The sequence below is a fragment of the Schistocerca nitens genome, chromosome 4 (assembly GCF_023898315.1).
Source record: "Schistocerca nitens isolate TAMUIC-IGC-003100 chromosome 4, iqSchNite1.1, whole genome shotgun sequence".
Taxonomy (NCBI): domain Eukaryota; kingdom Metazoa; phylum Arthropoda; class Insecta; order Orthoptera; family Acrididae; genus Schistocerca; species Schistocerca nitens.
In genome coordinates this window covers 319,252,176-319,274,893 of record NC_064617.1, presented here as the reverse complement: position 1 = coordinate 319,274,893, position 22,718 = coordinate 319,252,176, and the positions used below count along the sequence as shown (strand labels likewise).

The 22,718-nt window shown below is 40.9% G+C and overlaps 1 protein-coding gene across 1 annotated transcript in view; it reads left to right on the top strand.

Moving 5' to 3' along the window:
- Positions 1-22,718, top strand: part of LOC126252771 (sialin-like) — a 114,587-nt gene that overhangs the window by 12,712 nt on the left and 79,157 nt on the right. The window contains exons 2-3 of the mRNA XM_049953698.1: positions 2,178-2,389; positions 13,542-13,775. Coding sequence (XP_049809655.1) covers positions 2,178-2,389; positions 13,542-13,775 — 446 coding nt within the window. The remainder of the gene's footprint in view (positions 1-2,177; positions 2,390-13,541; positions 13,776-22,718) is intronic.

Here is a 22,718-nt window from a genome sequence, read left to right as displayed (position 1 = left end):
TTCGTTAATAATCGTTGGTGTAGTGCAGAGTCCAATGCTTTTCAGCAATCAGTAAATACTACACCCCCCTGAATGCCGTTTGAATGGCTTTCATGATGTCTTACGCGAAAAGCGTGATTTAGTTTTCACGTGATCGCTGTTTACGGAATTCTTAATTAATGCCGTCGATAAGGTTATACTATTATGGATATCTCATTACGTTTGAGCTCGGAATATGTTCTAAGATTCTGAAACAGGCGCATGTTAATGATATTGAACGAAGATGGGTGTGAGCTGTGCCTTTGTTGTAGTGATCTACGATGTATTATGGTTAAGGGAGGGGCTAGGTCGGCTGCAACCTCTGAACACAATCTGACAGGGACTCCATCACGCCCTGAGACCTCAAGATCCTCCTTTCTACAAGAATATATGAAAATGGAGTTCCGCGTTTTATTTATTTATTTTTTCTTTTGCTTCGCTACAGTCATATCAGTTTCTGTGTCATCAATGAGTGTCTGGACACTAACTTTTTTGCCATTCGCAGGTTCTACTTACTGCGTGCCCCGGTAGGAATCTTCATTATTCAGGGATATGGCAGGAACGATCATTCGAGGAAAGAAAGTCTAGTAAACAAGAGCTCTGAAATGCGTATCTTAAGAACTATGTGCACTTCTTAATCGTTGATACTGTGAAAAAATCTCTTCTACGGCGAGCTCTTTGGTTTCTATTTGTTGGGAGGAGGTAGTATGGACCAAAACAAGAAATGAAATGAGCGTATGGCATTACTGGCCGGGAGGCCCCATCTGGCGAAGTTCGGCCGCCGAGTGCGAACCTTATTGCAGTCGACGTCACATTGGGCGATCCACGTTCCGATGATAAGGATGAAATGATTATGAGGATAGCACAACGCTCAGTCCAAGAGCGGAGAAAATCTCCAATCCGGCTGGGAATCGAACCCGGGTGCACTGCATGGGAGGCAAGCACGTTACCATCCAGTTAGGCAGGCGGACGCCAAAACAAAAAAAAAAGTGTAGTAAACATGTGGTCCAATGATCCAAATTCCTTACCTTAAGAACTGTGAGCAGTTGTTGAGTAGAAGAGATGTGTTTCTCAGGGGCGAAGATCTAGAGGTACTCATAGCCCGTAAGGTATACACTTTAGAGCCGCTGTTTATCGGACAATTTTTTTTCTTCTTTTGGTTCATACTACCACTTTTCAAACTATGAACAGCAAATACCTTTACCTTTCGTAAATAGTTCAGAACCGTTGCCTTATAAAGTGTGTTTCAACATCGGACTCAACGAAATTAACAGTAAATATCAAAATGGTAAGCGTGGAGTACCAACTCCCCAGTATATAACCTTTGAACCTTTTACGAAAAATGAAATACTCTAAATCGAATAAACTTAAAGTGACATACAAAACCTATTTGACTACACCATGAATTATACAAAGAAAGGTAGGAGACCCTTGGATAAGTATGGCAGAGGTAAGGTATATTTTGGTCAAAAAATACCGTTTAGTTTGTAGCCAATCCTCACTTTTACTTTTTACACTATGGTTCGATTTGCTAACAGTCTCCTAAAGCTCTAAGAAGGAGCTTATAACATTTACGTGACTGCCGCCTGTGTGGGTAACGTTTCTGGTGCAGCTATAGTGTGTGTTGCACAAAATTAACCGTAAGGGGCAGCTGGATCACCCTGTACATTCCATAATGACGTTGCTCTTAAATTATTCATCACAATTTGAAAATAATGGCGATGTCCATACTGCAACACTACAAGAAAAAATTACCTTTATTACTAATTACTGAAGCTGGCAGTGGTTCAAACAGAAGTTCAGTACACAGCAGCAAAAATTTTTGATTTGCCCATTAACATAAAATGTCTAACAGGTAACAAGGCCAGATTTAAATCTAACCTAAAATATTTCATCATGGGCAACTCCTTCATGGACGATTTTTTATTTTAAAAAACGTCCTGGTTGCTAAGTACTGTATAGTTCAACGAGCGGGCCATAAAATAATACGTTCATTACTGTTAACAACAATCATGTATAAATATCCTGTGAACTATCTCATTCCTCATTATATCGATAGGAGAATTGTACAGATGCTCCATGGAACATGTTACTAACTAACTAATATACTAGCTAACTCAGCTGAGACAATGATGAAGACAATTTGGTTCACGTCGCAGGCTTCTGGAAGACGCGCTACACCATCCTGCTGCTGAACTTGTCGGGTCTGGCCATCAGTTACGCAACGCGCGTCAACATCTCGGTGGCCATCGTAAACATGGTCAATGGGACGGCGTTGCTGGAGAGAGACGCCACTGGAGGTACGCAGCTGATCCGTGACCCAGACTCCTGCCCAGGCGAGCAGGTGCTCAATGGTCCGGACGGACACAAGGTGAGTTGCGACAGACGTAAAGTGTGCCATGGGTCAGGCAGCAGGATGAATCTACGCGTAGCATATAGATCATAAAATTAGCTAATAAGAGTCTAATGTTGTGGGTCGTATATTTTACAAATCAAGCCGTTGCTGATACGCCAATGCTATACCAACCCACGTCCTTCCTGCTGTAGTTACAGAGAGTATGAGGTGCGACAATAAAGTAATGAGACTGATGTGAAAAAAATGTTGCTTATCGTTTTAGTCAAGATTAGTTGCTTCCTTCAAAGTAGTTCCCTTCTGAATGCACACACTTTTTCTAGCGCTTCTGCCATTGATGGTAACATTTCTGTAAATCGACTTCTGTAATATCCTCCAAGACCCGCGTCACAGTTTTTTGGACATCTTGTGTTGTTTGAAAATGCTGCCTCTTGACCGCCGTTTTGACTCTTGGAAATAGAAAAAAATCGCATGGAGCGATATCTGGTGAATAAGGTGGCTGTGGTAGTTCTGAATTTTGTTTTGAGGTTAAAAATTGCTGTACTGACAGAGCAGTATGGGATGGCACATTATCGTAATGCAGAATCTAATTATCAGCAATGCTGGCACGGACACGAAGAACTCTTTTGCGAAGTCTTTCTAAAATTTCTTTGTACTAATATTGGTTAACTGTTTCTCCAGGAGGCACCCACTCTTTATGAACAATTCTCTAGGAATCAAAGAAGCACACAAGCATACATTTCACTTTTGACTTTGACATGCGAGCTTTTTTTGGTCTGGGTGATCCCTTTGAGCACAATTGCGAACTTTGGCGTTTTGTCTCTGGATCGTGCTGAAAAAACCAACTTTCATCACCGGTGGTAACACGGCTCAACATTCTAGTTTGATTTCGGTTTGCTCTAACAGATCAGCTGCCACATTTTTCCGTGTTTCTCGCTGTTGTGGTGTGGGATTTTTGGGGACCATTTTCGCACAAATCTTTCTCATACCAAGATCTTCAGTTATTATTAGACGAACCATTTCTCGATTGATGTTCAGTTCTTCTGCAATCATTTTCACGGATAATCTTCGATCAAATAGTACGAGTTCACGCATCCTGGCCAAGTTGACATCTGTCCGTGAGGTTGATGGTCGTCCACTGTGGTCTTCATCTTCATCATTCGTTCTGCCTTCACTAAACATTTTATGACAACGAAAAACTTGAGCTCTTGACACTCTCCAAAAGCCTTCTGAAGCTTACAGTAAGTTGTCGTCGCGTTTTCACCCAATTTAACGCAAAAATAAATGGCATACCGTTGCACAATATTATGCGAATCCATTTCCATGACGAGAGACACAAACATGTATTAACTTATTACAGCACAACTCACGACTGAGCAGTTGCATCGATGTGCCGCTTGAGTAGAAGCAACTTATAGACCAAAGACAAATATATTGTGCCTACACAAGCCTGCAGGGTTGCCACATCTTACAAAGAAAATCATGTCGACTCATACGCTCTTACTGAAGCATGCAGGAGAGTAAGGTTAGCTGCGAATTAGTATGGAAGCTGAGTGCAAGACCATGCTGTTGTAAAGTAGCATTGACAAGATGAAATGATCGATTATCGTAATCAGGCGACCTTTAGAAAGCTGTATTTCGTGAGACTGTGGAGGGTGTAAAACGAAAATTAATTATTCCAATGTACCAGTTTGCAAACGTGTTTCCTTAGAGGAAGAGTCGTGTCTGGAATGAGTTCTATGCTGTAGTCCACACCTCAGACGAAAAACACAAATTTCGTCGATTGCAAACTAACTGGTTATACTCTTATTTATTCCACCTCCACTATAAGAAAACATTTGTGCTGTGTCAAACGAAACCCAGACAGAGAGCAACTTCACTGTTACGTCACTGCAACCAAAAAGCTCGTTTTTTCTACATCTTTTGATCATGACACTTGCATTTATGGGCTAATACAATTTCTGTACTTTGTCGAATACTCTTGTAAATTTATTCTAATAATAAAGCACCATTTATAGGATGTATTTCATCCTGATGTCGTTTTTCTGCTTGTATCGTCATCACAGATTCGATACCATGTCAAAAATGTGTGTGTTTGTGTGGTGTATGTATGAATCCATGTGTATGGATATATTTATGTATGTGTATAAAACATTTCAAAGACTGCTGTGAATTTATTTTAATATCTAATGTCTACTATTTCATGTCATGTAGTTACCTTGACACACACAGATATATATATATATATATATATATATATATATATATATATATATATATATATATATATATGTGTGTGTGTGTGTGTGTGTGTGGTGTATGTATGAATCCATGTGTATGGATATATTTATGTATGTGTATAAAACATTTCAAAGACTGCTGTGAGTTTATTTTAATATCTAATGTCTACTATTTCATGTCATGTAGTTACCTTGACTTGCACACATTTTTGACATGGTATCGAATCTGTGATGACGATATATATATATATATATATATATATATATATATATATATATATATATATATATATGGTGATTCGCTAAGGTATGCAAATATTTTAATATGTTATTCTACAAGTAAAACTACAGAAAAAAAGTTCACATAAACATAGGTCCGCAAATATTTAGTTATGGAGTTAACGGATAATAAAAGATGTTGCCTGAAATTTAGCAACTTCGCTAATATGAAGCAATAGCAAAACTGTACGAGGTTAGAGTAAAACACGATTTCCGTTTATTTTGTTGTTATTGATCTGATGAATCTAATAAAACATGTCCCAGACACTTATCTGCAGTAGTTCCCCAGAATATCCAGAGAAGCAAAGAAGTAATTTCGTAAAATTTATAATGTATTAACTACTTGACCCAATTTGTTTTTTAAATTCCAGACAACTGCACAAAGCTTTCAACAGAAGTTGTAGAGAATTAAATTTTAGAAAAATGATGGTAATAACGTTAACTGAAACTGTATAAATATGTCAGATAATCTGCCTTTATTAATACCGTAGCACACGTGAATTCAGGTTAAACCGGAGAAAACAAAGCTCAGTGTTAAGGAAGTTGTACAGTGAACATACAATTTCACAATACATTCACAATAAATTTTCAAAAATATCTCCACTGAGTTCAGTGCATTTAGCTGCACGTGTATGAACAGATTTTGTTGCTCGTTTCAGTTTCACAGAGTTGTTCTTAATTTCGTCTCTTGCATTCATAATGCGAGCAAGTAATTCCTCACGTGTATTGGCTTTGTCCTCATAAACTATGTCTTTCATCCATGCCCATACACAAAAATCCATTGGCATTAAATGGGGCGATCCGGGTGGCCACAGACGTGTAGCACCACGACCAATCCATTTCTGTGGAAAATGTTCATTTAAATGGGTAGTAACGGCGTTGGTGAAACGTGGAGGCGCGCCGTGATGTTGAAAATACATTTGCAAGCGCGGAGCAAGTGGAACATCTTCGAGCAAGCGGGGCATTTGTACTTGAAGAAACTGTAAGTACGTCTCGACAGTTAGACGTCCTGGCAAAATGAATGGTCCAATAAAGTGTGTGTTGATTATACCACACCATACATTTATGCTAAATCGCTGCTGAAAATTGCGTTGCCCTGTTGCATGTTTGCTTCAGATCATACGTGCTCGTTATGGAAATTGTTTATAACATCTGGAGTAAACAGTGCCTGATCAGTATATAAAATGTGTTTTCGTAACTGCCGATTAGTATTTAACCAATTGCACAACTCCAAACGAAGAGCAGGATCTCCTGGATGTAAATGATGCACTTTTTGGTCCTGGTGAGGATACAGATTATTGTACTTCAGTTTACGCCATACCCTAGATTATGAAATGCCTAATCGTGTACTGGTACTCGGGCTACGTTGAACAGCATCGATAATATCCTCATCATCATCTTCACGTATCTAGCGCTCATACTGATTATGAACGCTACGTGGAGAATCTGTTTCCCGTAACATTCGAAATACTCGACAAATGGTTCGTGCATTCGGAATCCGAGTTGGATAACGTACGCGATATTCGTTAACTGCAGCCGTAGCATTACCATCACATTTGCCACAAATAAACACCATATCGGCTTATTCCTTCGTCGCAAATTCGAAAGACATCCCTATTTCGTAAATACTCTACAAACTACAACAGTTACTATGTGGTTTCACTTAAATATTTCACTTAAATGTACTGTTGTTATGTTCTTTCGCTGAACAATACCGAAAACTAGCTCGTTTCAAGGTTTGGAAACGAATGAAACAACTCACTAACGGTTGCCAACAATGACATAAACATTTCTACATTCTTAATGGAAAGTAAACAAATTTACTTGTATAATAATCTTTGCTTCTCTGGATGTTCTGGAAAAGTACTACAGAGTCACGTCTGGGACATGTTTTATTAGATTTACCAGACCAATAACAACAAAATAAAAGGAAATAGTTCTTTACTTTAACCTCGTACAGTTTTGCGATGGCTTCACATTAGCGAAGTTGCTAAATTTCAGGCAAAATCTTTTATTAGCCGTAACTGCATAACTAAACATTTGCGGACCTATGTTTGTATGGACGTTTTTTCTTTAGTTTTACTTGTAGAATAACATGTTAAAATATTTGCATATCTTCGTGAATCACCCTATATATGTATACAGTATATTGTAGGTACGTACATGAATGTACATAAACATACTTCCAAGTATACATCTATATCAATAAATGTACAAACAGAGCAATATTCACTGCTAACCGTTCAGTCATTCTATTAGTATACAATAATTGCCGTGCATAGTGGCTGCGTGTGTAGCGGCAACGGCGTGAGTACGTTGTTGTACTTGGGAACTCACGAGTTCTTTCTCCTTCTACGCGGGACGAGTCAGCTTGTACCCGACCTTAGATTCAAGCAACGAGCTTTCAAATAAATGGACAGCGGCAGAAAATCGCAAGCTGAGTCTCTGAGCATACGGGGAGGTAGAGATAATTTCTGATGTCTGATTTAGCAGTGGGTTCTGAAGTTCATTAAATTTCTTTCGATTTAACCATCCTGTTCTTTCCTTGTGATTTCGAGACCTATCACCACTATTGCCATCAGGAACAAACTTTTGACTGCCACGATTAGTTTAACTCATGTTGTTATTCTCTATACATATAAATGATATGGCTGACAGAGTGGGCAGTAATTTCCGGTTGTTTGCTGATGATGCCGTGGTGTACGGTAAGATATCGATGCTGAGTGACTGTAGGAAGAGACAAGATGATTTAGACAAAGTTTCCAGTCGGTATTATGAACGGCAGCTAGCCCTAAATCTAGAAAAATGTAAGTTAATGCGGATGAGTAGGAAGGTCAAACCTGTAATGTTCGGATACAGTATTACTCGTGTCCTGCTTGACGCAGTTAAGAGTTCTGAATATCTGAGCATAAAGTTGCAAAGCGATATGAGGTGGGACGAGCATGTAAGGGTTGTAGTAGGGAAGGCGAATGATCGATTTATTGGCAGAAATTTAGGAAAGAGTGGTTCACCTGTAAAGGAAACCGCATATTGGACGCTGTTACGATCTATTCTTGAGTGCTACTCGAGTGTTTGTGATCCGCAAAAGGTCGGATTGTAGGAAGACATCGAAGCAACTCATAGGCTGGCTTCTAGATTTGTTACCGGTAGGTTCGAATAACACGTGTTATGGAGACGCTTCGGTAACACAAATCGAGAAAATTTAGAGAATGAGCATTTGAAACTGACTGCCGAACGATTCTACTGCCGCCGACATACACTTCTGGAAATTGAAATAAGAACACCGTGAATTCATTGTCCCAGGAAGGGGAAACTTTATTGACACATTCCTGGGGTCAGATACATCACATGATCACACTGACAGAACCACAGGCACATAGACACAGGCAACAGAGCATGCACAATGTCGGCACTAGTACAGTGTATATCCACCTTTCGCAGCAATGCAGGCTGCTATTCTCCCATGGAGACGATCGTAGAGATGCTGGATGTAGTCCTGTGGAACGGCTTGCCATGCCATTTCCACCTGGCGCCTCAGTTGGACCAGCGTTCGTGCTGGACGTGCAGACCGCGTGAGACGACGCTTCATCCAGTCCCAAACATGCTCAATGGGGGACACATCCGGAGATCTTGCTGGCCAGGGTAGTTGACTTACACCTTCTAGAGCACGTTGGGTGGCACGGGATACATGCGGACGTGCATTGTCCTGTTGGAACAGCAAGTTCCCTTGCCGGTCTAGGAATGGTAGAACGATGGGTTCGATGACGGTTTGGATGTACCGTGCACTATTCAGTGTCCCCTCGACGATCACCAGTGGTGTACGGCCAGTGTAGGAGATCGCTCCCCACACCATGATGCCGGGTGTTGGTCCTGTGTGCCTCGGTCGTATGCAGTCCTGATTGTGGCGCTCACCTGCACGGCGCCAAACACGCATACGACCATCATTGGCACCAAGGCAGAAGCGACTCTCATCGCTGAAGACGACACGTCTCCATTCGTCCCTCCATTCACGCCTGTCGCGACACCACTGGAGGCGGGCTGCACGATGTTGGGGCGTGAGCGGAAGACGGCCTACCGGTGTGCGGGACCGTAGCCCAGCTTCATGGAGACGGTTGCGAATGGTCCTCGCCGATACCCCAGGAGCAACAGTGTCCCTAATTTGCTGGGAAGTGGCGGTGCGGTCCCCTACGGCACTGCGTTGGATCCTACGGTCTTGGCGTGCATCCGTGCGTCGCTGCGGTCCGGTCCCAGGTCGACGGGCACGTGCACCTTCCGCCGACCACTGGCGACAACATCGATGTACTGTGGAGACCTCACGCCCCACGTGTTGAGCAATTCGGCGGTACGTCCACCCTGCCTCCCCCATGCCCACTATACGCCCTCGCTCAAAGTCCGTCAACTGCACATACGGTTCACGTCCACGCTGTCGCGGCATGCTACCAGTGTTAAAGACTGCGATGGAGCTCCGTATGCCACGGCAAACTGGCTGACACTGACGGCGGCGGTGCACAAATGCTGCGCAGCTAGCGCCATTCGACGGCCAACACCGCGGTTCCTGGTGTGTCCGCTGTGCCGTGCGTGTGATCATTGCTTGTACAGCCCTCTCGCAGTGTCCGGAGCAAGTATGGTGGGTCTGTCACACCGGTGTCAATGTGTTCTTTTTTCCATTTCCAGGAGTGTATATTGCACGTAAGGACCACGAAGATAAAATACGAGAAATTAGGGCTCATACGGAGGCATAGAGACAGGCTGTTTTCCCTCGCTCCATTTGCGAGTGGAACAGAAAAGGAAATGAGAAGCAACGGTACACGGTACCTTCCTCCAAGCACCGTACGGTGGCTTGCGGATTATGTATGTAGATGTAAATGTAGATATAGATAATGGCCATTTCTGACCCTTTGAGATTAGGGCCTTTCACCTTATATTTTCTTTAAGAGAGTAGTTAAATAAAGTGCAGAGAGAGATAAGAGAATAAATTACTGAAAGTTCTGTGTGAGAGTGAACAGCAATTATGCATGAGGAAACGTCAACTGTAACACTTTTTGATCAAGGCGGAGATGCATAATGGAAATGGGCGATGATGATATAATCCTAGCAAACGTCTGTATGAGATTGCGTCTAATAAAGTCTTGGTTAAGTGGAAAGTTATTAAAAGCGTGGACACATTTACGTATAAATTTCTGAAACAAGAAGCGGAGATCGCTAATGGGTCTTTGATAGTTGTCGTATTCAGCTGAACTACCATCATGATGACTCTTACAGACGCCCAACGACAGCCTTTTGCTTTCCGTTTGTTACGTCAGTCTGTGACAACAGTACAATTGGAAGTATGTGTATACTGTATCTTGTGTCATGACATCATACAGAATTCACAATTCATCAATATTTTTGATTACTAGAAACAATCTTGAAAGAAAAACTAAACTTACTCACGCGAGTAGAAGGATGTCAACGAAATTTGTTGTCTGTTATTAAGAGAACCTAATAACGGAAGTGAGTACTGACTTGAATGTAATTATAGGACACAATGTCAACAAAAATAGTGCGACGAGCCGGCCGCGGTGGCCGTGCGGTTCTGGCGCTGCAGTCCGGAACCGCGGGACTGCTACGGTCGCAGGTTCGAATCGTGCCTCGGGCATGGGTGTGTGTGATGTCCTTAGGTTACTTAGGTTTAAGTAGTTCTAAGTTCTAGGGGACTTATGACCTAAGATGTTGAGTCCCATAGTGCTCAGAGCCATTTGAACCATTTGAACCATAGTGCGACGAGATCTGCCTAGACAAAGTTTTGTAATAGAGCTGCAACTTCAAAAACTTCTCTGGGCCATGTGAATGCGAGGAGTAGTTTTCAGTGATGTAAGATGAGTAAAGTTGGAATGCTGACCGATGAAAACATTGATTGTTTCTGACTATCCTACTTTTACATTGTTTCCTACCAAAGGATATATTTAGATCTGTAGCACGCATTCCTAGCTGTCTCTAATACTTCAGGCGCGCATACCATCTTACCGTTTTGTGGTAGTGATCATTATACGCTTTTGTGCAAAAATTAGGTCGAAATTAACTTTCGCTTGCTGTGTCACAGCTCGATCAAACTTGGACCATGCATAGAAAAAACTACTATAGTATAACAAATAACTGAAAGTAATACGCAATGACACATACAGAAATCACACTTTTACTTGATTGCATTAAACATCGCTATTCATGATCGCTCTCTGGACATTACAAACGGCGTGATGAAATTCCTAATAGAGTCTGTAATCACCACGGAAGGCAATACATACTCGGCAATGTTCTACCACTCTGAACAAAAGGCCGGTAAGGATTCCTCGTGGTAAGGCGTTCCATTATTTCCACCAGCGCGGTTGACAGCTTCTGGATATGTTGCAATACGTCTCTTCAATGCAACACACACATGTTCGATGATATTGTTTGGGTTAACGGGCACGCTACTTCATTCGCCGAATATCCTTTCGTTCCCAGAGCTCTTCCGTATGCGCCGTTTGATAGGTCGCGCACTGTCATCCACGAGAGTGAAGTCAGGGCCGAATGCACACCTGCAAAGGGCTACAGCGTCACAATAACGTTTACGTGTGAGTGACCCCATTCAAAGATTTGCTGGTCAGTAAGCCAATGTAACATTTTACTTTCCGATGCAGTAACACCTAGACCATCAAAATACAGTATTTATGTTCGACAACATTCCTTGGTGCATTACGTATACCAACGACTAGACATATAAGGCTACATCCAGCATCGCCGGATTTGATCGTTGTTGGGAGGTATCTACATATAGACTCCGCTAGCCACCAAGCGGTGTGTGGCGGAGGGCACAATTCGCGCCAGTTATATTTCCCACCGTCTGTTCCACTCGCGGATCGCGCGAGGGAAAAACTGTCTGAACGCCTCAGTACGAGCTCTAATATCCCTTATCTATGAATGGTGATCATTGTGCGATTTGAAAGTTGGTGGTAATAATGCGTGCTCTACATCCTCGGCTAAGATCGGATTTCGGAATTTAGTGAGCAGCCCCTTCCGCTTAGCGCGCCATCTATCTGCAAGTGTGTCCCACTTCAAACTTTCTATGAGATATGCAACGCTCTCGCGATGGCCAAATGTACCAGTCACGAATCTTGCCGCTCGTCTTTGGACCTTCTCAGTCTCTTGAATCAGACCCAACTGGTAAGGGTCCCATACAGACGAACAATATTCTAAGACTGGACGAACTAACGTCTTGTAAGCTAATTCCTTTGTTGAAGGACTGCATCGCTTCAGGATTCTACCAATAAACCGCAATCTAGAGTTCGCCTAGCCCGTTACTTGTGTAATCTGATCATTCCATTTGAGATCCTTTCGAATAGTCACACCCAGATACTTGACGGATGTTACCTCTTCCAAAGACTGGGCATTTATTTTATCCTCGTGCATTAATGGAGATTTTCACCTTCTTATACTCAGTAGGTTACACTTACTAATATTGAGAGATAACTGCCAGTCATTACACCACGCATTTATTTTCTGCAAATCCTCATTGATTTGTTCACAACTTTCGTGTGATACTACTTTCCAGCAGACTACAGCATTATCGGCAAACAGTCTAATGCCGCTGTCAAAACCATCAACTAGATCGTTTATGTAAATCGTAAAAAGCAGCGGAGCTATTACACTGCCCTGGGGCACACCTCAGGTTACGCTTGTTTCTGTTGAAGTCACCGCGTTAAGGACGTACTACTCCCTGTCTGTTAGAAAAGTATCTATCCAACCGCATTTGTCATTGGATAGGCCGTAAGCGCGCACTTTTTGCAGCAAGCGACAGTGCGGAACTGAGTCGAACGCCTTTCGAAAGTCGAGAAATATGGCATCACCCTGGAGTCGGTATCTAGAGCCTGTTGTATATCATGCACAAAGAGGGCCATCTGTGTCTCGCATGACCACTGTTTCCTAGAACCGTCTGCAGATGAGCTTCTCAGAGCCTAGACATGTCATTATGTCTGAACACAGAATATGTTCCATGATTCTACAACAAATCGATGTCAGTGAAATTGGCCGGTAATTTTGTGCATCCGATTTTCTTTGAGTAAAATTGTCAACTCTGTTCGTGTCATTGCGTATTTCTTTTAGTTACCTTCTGTACTGTACTGTACTGTACTGTACTGTACTGTAGCAGTTCTTTCCATATATTGTCCAAGTTTCATCGAACTATATTACTTGACAGTGACACATCATGCGAAATTGCTTTCGTCCTTACGTTTTCATCCCAGGGTACAATGAAGCTGTGTTCTCTAAAGAGGATGTCGTTCAAAGATGAGGATGTACCCATTCACACATTTGTAAAGTCTGATGATTTCGTAGGATGCATGTGATGTAACACCTCTTCTTCGTTTCCATAATTGGCAGAATTCAGTATTATAGGTTATTTTGTGTTGGAGAAACAACTGACGGCTCATTACACTCCTTCTGCATTCCTCAAGATACTGGCGACATTTTTTTGCGATGGGCAGTAAGTTGAGTTAAACTGTTACGGTATCTTAGACGCGACCACATTATACTAGATAGATCTCATATTTGGTCTTGTAACTTTAGAGTTTTAATACACATTACGAAAGGAACATTTCACAAAAAAAAACTTTTAACTTGTATCCACATTGCAGGATGGGGAATTTATGTGGGACAAGCAGATGCAAGGAGAGATCCTCGCAGGATTCTACTACGGTTTTACGGTTGGCCACATACCGGGAGGCGTACTCGCCGATCGACTCGGTGGTAAGGCCGTCATGTTGTTCGGCATGCTCGTCTCATCCCTCCTGACAGCCCTGACACCGCTGTCTGCGTGGGCTGGCTACTACGTACTGTTCACGAACAGGGTCCTCCAGGGACTGGCTCAGGTATCTGCACTTCTTTCCTTCTTCCTTTACTTCATAAATGCCTATTGCTTGAATAATAGTGATCCAGGTAAGTGCTTTGGGCAGCCATAATACAACAATAAATAAGTTAAATAAAATACTAACAAACGTATCTTGGGAGAAAAATATTTTAGGATTGCCTTGGCTCTCGCAACCGTCTTATCAAATAATTGCAAATAGCCATTGACTCCGTAATATCTCTTCGTTCTATTTTACTGAGACTCTCTACTAGTACTCTGTGTTACCGTTCTGACACCCACAAAACGCCGCTCGTATCGTCGTCACATCTACTGAATCAATAACAACATTTACTGATAAGCAGAACATCCCTGACCCTACTCTATACCACCCTCTTCACCTTGAGAACGACAGTATGGTTACACACGTTAATATGCTCATACTACACAACAAAAACATAAATACAGAACAATGATTTACAATAATGTTAAGTCTGCGATTGACTTGCCTGAGGTAGACGACAGTTTCTGGTAGCAGAATGATGGACGATGTGATTTCCGGGTACTTTCGCCGCTGCTGACCAGAGACGGCTGCAAGATGGTTTGATTTTATTAAGTGCACTGAAAGCTACAAAGGCTTTCGAGTCATGAAAAATAGAAAAGCTACTGGAATACATGGAATAAATGCAGAACTAATTAAAATGGAGGGTTATAACTAGATGAAAGCCTTTTACAATTACTAAATAAATGCTGAACGAACTGCAAGAACCGATACGCTTGGTATACAGCAAGAGTTCTTTATTTATTCAAGAAAAGGAAACATAATGACTGTACAAATTATTGTATCATCAGTCGCCTAAACACTGGCTACAAACTATACTCAGAGATAATCAATAACCGCATGAGGAACAACGTCACATAAGCTGTTACTTCAGAAGAACAAACTGGCTTTAGATCAGGTCATTCGTGCACAGAAAATATCTTTATAATTAAAAACATTATAGAAAAAGAGAGGGAGTTTAATATAGAAACCCATATAGACTTAATCGAACTTGAGAATTGTTTTCACCATGTGAGCCGTGATAGTTCATGGAAGATTATGTCTGAATGTGGATATCCTTGTCACCTAATAGAGGTAATGAAAAGCCTTTACAAACATACAAGCATTGCAATAAACACAGGTAGGAATCGATTAGAAGAAATAATTCTTAGCCAAACTTTTAGACAAGGGTGTGGACTATCACCTATCCATTTTAATATTTACATTGACTTTATTCTTTGTAAAAGGAAACGTATAGTAAATAAAGTCATTAAGCTAAAGAATGCGCAAAATCTGAATGTACTTTTGTTTGCACATGATATCGTTATTATTCTAAAGAATGAAGATGACCTCCAAAGATCAGTATACAGTTGAACGAAATATGGAAGAAATACAACTCTAAATTTCTAGTAATAGAACGGAAATAATGGCATTCCGAGGAAAATATCCTGTCAGATCAAAAATTGTTTTGAATAATTCGGTTTTAGAATAAGTCTCTCAAATCTCTCATTTAGGCAATGCTATAACTTTTGCTTTTGACTCATACTTAAAATAAAATACATAAATTCTAAGCTGTCTGCGGCACAATTAGCAGAACATTGGGCCATGGAGTACAAAAGGAGACCATAATATGAAACTGTATAAAGTAATGGCGGTTCCTGTGTTATTCAATGAAAGTGACAGCTGTGTTATCAGAAAAAAACCTAGAAAACAAAATTCAGAAAGTAGAGATGAGATTCCTAAGGAAGACGAAGGACTGCACAAGAAGGGACATGATTGGAAATGAAAATATTAGAAAAGATTTAAATATTTTCAACATGAATGAAGACTGGGAACAACATCTCAAGCAACTGCCAGGTAACGGAATTCCACAAAAATCCTGGACTACAAGCTGAATGGGAAGATCATAAAAAGATAGGGATGATTTGTTTGTAAGTTCGGAACAAGTAATAGCCTACTCGTTGAAAGGAAGATGATGATGGTGACACTGAAAATCATGTCCACTAAAATTGAGGCTCCAGAAATAATCCAAACGGCAAGGAATGTTGTACATTCTCGAGGGAAAACCCCTGCGCGGGATTCATTCGAAATGTGTTAGTTTAAACACGAACGTTAGCGGCGAGTCCACCAGACGTGGCACAAAGCACTGTCGTCAGACAGTAACAGAGTGGTTCCTAACATATAGTATCGACAGCCGCATCCTGGAGGGAGCACATACGAGGAACTGTTTTGTGCCTCCGCTACAAGTCTTTCAAATAGGCCATTCATCAGTCAATACTTACGTCTGCCACCACAGAGATTACTGGAACCCTATGCTACTTGATGTATCCGCTAAATAGTTCACATGATGACGTTCGCATACTGAGCACACAAATTAAGCTACCGCACGCCGACACTCGGCACATTTCAGTTCCCGTTCCAGCAGTTGTCGGACAGTCATGACTCGGCATCCACCCAACAGACATCAGCAGACATTGCTGCAGTTCTCTACAGTTGCCTACAGTGTATGCCGAGTATCTTAACATTACCCAAGTTGTAGTTAAGGTGTTTGCTTACTGAGAGACTGAACTTGTACTCTCTGAATTCTATTAGACAGATGTCCCTACTGTGTTAGGTTAGATTGAGTTTGTGACGACCCTGCATCCTCCCTTATCGATATACTTGTCACTCATTGTGAACTTGGGTCGTAAAGCTATTAATGTGCTTCACCGCAGATACTTTGCTACTTTGGTTCCAACCCTGGGGTAATTACCACATGAGGGGTAAAATGAAATTTCCTGAGGGGTATACACAAGAAGGCCCCGAAACAAATGACCTTTCTAGACTCTGAGAAACTCATCTGCAGAAACCAGCACGGTTTTAGGAAACAGCGGTCATGCGAGACACAGCTGGCCCTCTTTGTGCATGATATACAACAGGCTCTAGATACAGGCTCCCAGGCTGATGCCATATTTCTCGACTTTCGAAAGGCGTTCGACTCAGTTCCGCACGGTCGCTTGCTACAAAAGATGTGCCCTTACGGTCTATCCGATTATATATGCGGTTGGATAGAAAGTTTGCTGCCGGCCGAAGTGGCCGTGCGGTTAAAGGCGCTGCAGTCTGGAACCGCAAGACCGCTACGGTCGCAGGTTCGAATCCTGCCTCGGGCATGGATGTTTGTGATGTCCTTAGGTTAGTTAGGTTTAACTAGTTCTAAGTTCTAGGGGACTAATGACCTCAGCAGTTGAGTCCCATAGTGCTCAGAGCCATTTTTTTAGAAAGTTTTCTAACAGACAGGGAGCAGTATGTCGTCCTGAACGGGGTGACTTCAACAGGAACAAGCGTAACATCAGGTGTGCCCCAGGGCAGCGTAATAGGTCCTCTGCATTTTACGATTTACATAAACGATATCTGGTTGATGGTATTGACAGCGGTCTTAGACTGTTTGCCAATGATGCTGTAGTCTACAGAAAAGTAGTATCACACGAAAGTAATGAACAAACCAATGAAGATTTGCAGAAAATAAATGCATGGTGTAATAACTGGCAGTTATCTCTCAATATTAGTAAGTGTAACATACTGCGTTTAACAAGGCATAAATCCCCATTAATGTACGAGTACAAAATAAATTCCCAGTCTTTGGAAGCGGTAATGTCCGTCAAGTATGTGGGTGTGACTATATGAAATGATCTTAAATGGAATGATCAGATTAAACAAGTAATGGGTAAGGTGAACTCTAGATTGCGGTTTATTGGTAGAATCCTGAAGCGATGCAGTCCTTCAACAAAGGAAATAGCTTACAATACGTTAGTTCGTCCAGTCTTGGAGTATTGTTCGTCTATATGGGACCTTTACCAGTTGGGTCTGATTCAAGAGATTGAGAAGGTCCAAGGAAGAGCGGTAAGATTAGTGACTTAGCCATCGCGAGAGCGTTACAAATCTCATAGAAAGTTTGAAGTGGGACACACTTGCAGATAGACGGCGCGCTAAACAGAAGGGGCTGCTCACTAAATTCCGAAATCCGATCTTCACCGAGAACGTAGAGCATATATTATTACCACCAACTTTCAAATCGCGCAATGATCACGATTCAAAGATAAGGGAAATAAGAGCTCGTACTGAGGTGTTGAGACAGTGGAACAGAGGGGGGGGGGGGGGGGGGGGCATATGACTTGGGAGCTATTGGAGTATATATGTAGATGTAGAAAAGCATTCTTTTTAAATGATTACTATTGTCATTACTTCGTAAACCTGAAGTACTGATTACTAATGTTGCTAATAAGCAGTTTACCTGCAAACGATAGAATTAATGTGTCACAAAATGTAGTGGAGGTTACAGCTTGTCAAATAAATGTATAAACGCCTTCCTCACATAGTCACTCACTACACACATACATTGTACGAAAAAAAACTTTGTGTTCTGCCTTGCGGCAGGTCTTGTCATGGGGAAGCCTCGTCAGAGAGGTCCACCGCATGAGCGTCTAGGGAAGTGATTCCAGAGGTGGTTTCCCGTTGCCTTCCACTGATGACGATGAAATGATAATGAGGACAACACAACACCCAGTCCCTGAGCGGAGAACATCTCCGACCCAGCCGGGAATCGAACCCGGGCCCCTTGCCGTGACAGACTGCCCTGCTGACCACTCAGCTATGGGCGCGGACTACATTGTACACTATTATTATTAGTCGCAGTGATCGGACACAATGAATTCTGAATTATTCTGGTTTCAATAGTTGAGAAATAAGGTGTCCAGTCAGTGTATATCCTCCGTATGGATAGTAAGCTTAGCTTTCTGAGAAGGAATTGCAGGCAGTGCTCTTGATACATTGACAGTTGCTTCATTATTCTAAATGGAAAAAGACTTGTTATAAATAAGTAGTATTAATTGTTTCGTTGACTCAAGTTAGTTGTTTAGTAAAACATCTGCAAAAAGTAACTAGCATTTATCTTTCACCATTTTAAAAATAAAAGTGTTCAAAGAAAATTCATTTTCAACTTAGAGTTTAGTTCTGTTGGTGATGAAGAGAGGGGGCGGGGGCGTAGAGGTACTAGTTAATATCTGAATTCACTAACGGGTAATGGTGTCGGAAAGGTTGGGAACCACTGTGTTAATCCAACTACCGTTGGATTAGCCGAGTCCGGCATTGCAGAGTAATCGTTGCCGACTGAAAATGCTGTTAGCGGTAGTGATTGTTGTTGCTTGGCACTAGTGCTCAGCCCGCCGCTGAAGTCAGTGCCAGGAGGGGAGTGGTGTTCAGACGAAGCGAGTACCGGCATTGTTCGGACGTACTTCCGAATTTGCTTCAGGTATAATTATTCCTGCCGCGTTATGTTCACTTTAAGGTTTAAATGTGAAATCATTCATGTCGTATGTTAGTATGTGGAATATTGCTAAAACCGAGAATATTTAAAAGTGTCTGAAATCAGTTATGAGTTCGGTAATAAACTGTACAATTTGTGATCCGACCGCAGCTACTGTTCTTAATCGAATCCACAATTATTCGCTTCCTCGAACTATCAGTAAATGAAATAAATATATTGTTAACTTATTGGATCGAAGAGAGGCAACGTCGTCGTAACATAGCACATCTGGCAGTCGTGTTAAAAGCTCATCAGTGCCATGCTACCTCACAAAGCAAAAGCTGAGTATCCACTTTCGTATTTACTGTCAACTGGGGCAACATTGGCTCATCTTTTCATTTTCTTTGACATGTAAAGCTCTGATTAGTGGATAGGATGCTGGTACACTGCAATGTAACAATTTTTCAAGAATCTGTATCTCATGCGGTATTCTCATATTTTCGAAACTGTTTCTGCCTGAAATATTTTTTTCCAAAAAACTTGAGGAAATATTACTTTTACTTGTGATAACTTTGATCTAGATGTTGAAATCTGTTCACAGTAACCTAAAAAAATGCACTGCACCAATGTTCGGTCAAATAAGAATGATCGTATGTTTAGCCAGTTGCTACCTAAGTTCAATGAATTGTTTGCTTCCAAAAGCTGAGTTACATAACTAAAATTTATAGAGATAAAATGATCAAGGAAAACACTATTTGCTTTATTTTTATTAAATCAATCGTTTCAAAAGCACAACGCAATTTGAATGTTAATAAAACTGATTACGCTAAGCTGTCTACTGCTGCAACAGAAAATACGTTCATTTTATACCCGTTTTTCGATTCGTGTATTTTGCGCAACATTCTCCCAGTATTACACCTTCTTAGCATCAACTGAGAATGTTAAAAAAACACCTCTTTTTTCTTTGGTTCTTCTAAGAATGCCTCTCCTACCATGTCGCTTCAGTTTTGTTCATTGGCAAACACCTGCTGCCTGTTTAGTGGAACACTTTCACGCTTTTTGTACGCAGAAATTTTGTGATGGGTAATGGCCTTTTTTAGACCCTTCAACAGATCATTTAGTAAGACAGTGAACATATGTCAGCTTGATAGGAAATAATTCCATTTGAAATAGTAAAAAACTTTTAAGGTAAATGATAGTAGGTGACAAAATAAACAAAACTCCAGCCTAAATTATTTGGGCCAAAGTTATCCCAAAACGTGAAACAGTTTACCCCATTACCAAATATTGTGTTTATTTCATAATAAAACGAAGCATTAGAAGTTTCGTCTTTACACCAAAATTTAAAATTAAATTCATGACAAACAGATGAAAGTTGGAACACTGCTATTCTACCTCGACTGGCAGAAGTGTCACATAACAAGTGCTGCTGCAGCAGCAGATACGTGAATTACAGTAACAGTGCAGCAGGGACAGAATACATGTTGATGTATGTATGAGCTGCATGGCACAGAAACATTTTTTTTTTCTCTGGGACAGTGATACCAACAAAGTGCCAATGTTACCCCAGCTGACGGTATATGCCTTTAATAAATTATTGTTTTTGTACTCATGTATTACTGCTGATGATTCTCTTTTACAGACGTTGCCCTTTGAAGAGTGTGCAACTAGCGTACCAGCAGGGCACATCCATTCAGATACATGTATCTGTGGCAGGTCTTAGCTTAATGCTACCTTTATGTTGGGCACTTACCTCAGGTGTACCCAGCACTTACTATTCTCTCAGAGTTAACTAAGCTGATCTAAATTCTCTCACATGGAATCCAAATAACATTCATCTTTAACTTGTCTACATTGCACAGGCGGAAAATGCCTTTCATAAGGCATAGCCGCACGCTTTTTAAAACACAGTTCACTTACCTCTCCTGTTCAACAGATTTAAATGACTGTCCAGTTAGATATTCCAATTTTTGAAAATAATCTAGCTGTCATTGACCATTTAACTATTCAAAATTACTAAGAAAGGTGTTTGAAAAGTGAAGGAACATGCGCATAATGCCGAAATCAGTGCTTCCAACAGCAGACTTAAAGCTATATGGAATGTAGTGAAACGACAGAAAGCATACCAGCCACAGAAAAAGACAACATCAGTACCGAACTGAATGGAAGGGCTATAAATGATTGGGTGGCAAATGCATTTAATAATCATCTCTTAAATATAGTAGAAAGCATAGGAACAAACAGTTCAAGAACAAAATCACAGCAGTATGTCGAATATGTAACTTTCATAGAATTTAATCTAATGAATATGTCACGAATCTCACCTTCTGAAAATAGGAAAATTATACAGTCTCTCGAAAATGAAAGCTCATCTGGTTTTGATGGTGTTTCCAATAGAGTACTAAAAATTTGTTCCCATGTAATAAACCTAGTCTTCTTTTAAATGTGTAGTGCATTACTAACTAAAGGCATTTTTCCAGAGAGACTGAAATATGCCATTGTTAAACTCCTATTTAAGAAAGGTGATAAAATAAATGTCAATAATCACCAATGTGTATCACTGTTGACATCATCCTCCAAAATGTTTGAGAAGCTGGTGTATTATAGAATAGTATCTCTCCATGGCAACAACAGTGTTTTTAGCAAATCACAATCTGAGTTTCAGATGGGTTGCTCTACTGAGAATGTAATTTATATGTTCACTCATCAGATTTTACAAGCATTAAATAGTAAAATGGCACCAGTTTGTATTTTCTGCCAACTCTCTAAGGCATACAACTGTGTGAATCACAGTATTCTAATAGATAAATTGATGTTTTATGGGATCGATGGTGTAGCTAACCAAAGGATAATGTCGTATCTAACTAAAACAATTCAGAAAGTTGTAATTAGTAATTCAAGTAATGTAGTTCAGGGACATAATTCTGACTGTGGGGAAAGCACATAAGGAGTACTCCAAGGTTCAATCTTCATATATGTAAAGGCTCTTCCATCTGGTATACAACAAGTAGAACTAGTTCTTTTTGCAGGTGACACTAGTATTGTAATCAATCCAAGCATACGTACAGAAACTGAAGATATGGTAAACAAAGTTCTTAAAAGTGTCACTGACTAGTTTTCTGCAAATGGTTCAAATGGCTCTGAGCACTATGGGACTCAACTGCTGAGGTCATTTGTCCCCTAGAACTTAGAACTAGTTAAACCTAACTAACCTAAGGACATCACAAACATCCATTCCCGAGGCAGGATTCGAACCTGCGACCATAGCGGTCTTGCGGTTCAAGACTGCAGCGCCTTTAACCGCACGGCCACTTTCGGCCGGCAGTTTTCTGCAAACTTGACTGATGGTCTCACCATGAATTCTAAAAAAGATACAACATATTTAGTTCTGCACGTCTAGAGGTATTAAATTAATGATAAGTGTAACACAAGGTGAGGAAATAATAAATAAGGTCGAAATTTCTAAATTCTTAGCAGTTCATATTGATTAGAATTTAAACTGAAGAAGAAACACAGTTTGAAACTCCTAAAACAATTTAGCGCTGCCACATTTGCACTTAGAACCATTGCAAATTTTGGGGAGGGGCAAATCAGTAAGCTTATGTATCTTGTGTATGAAACTTCCTGGCAGGTTAAAACTGTGTGCC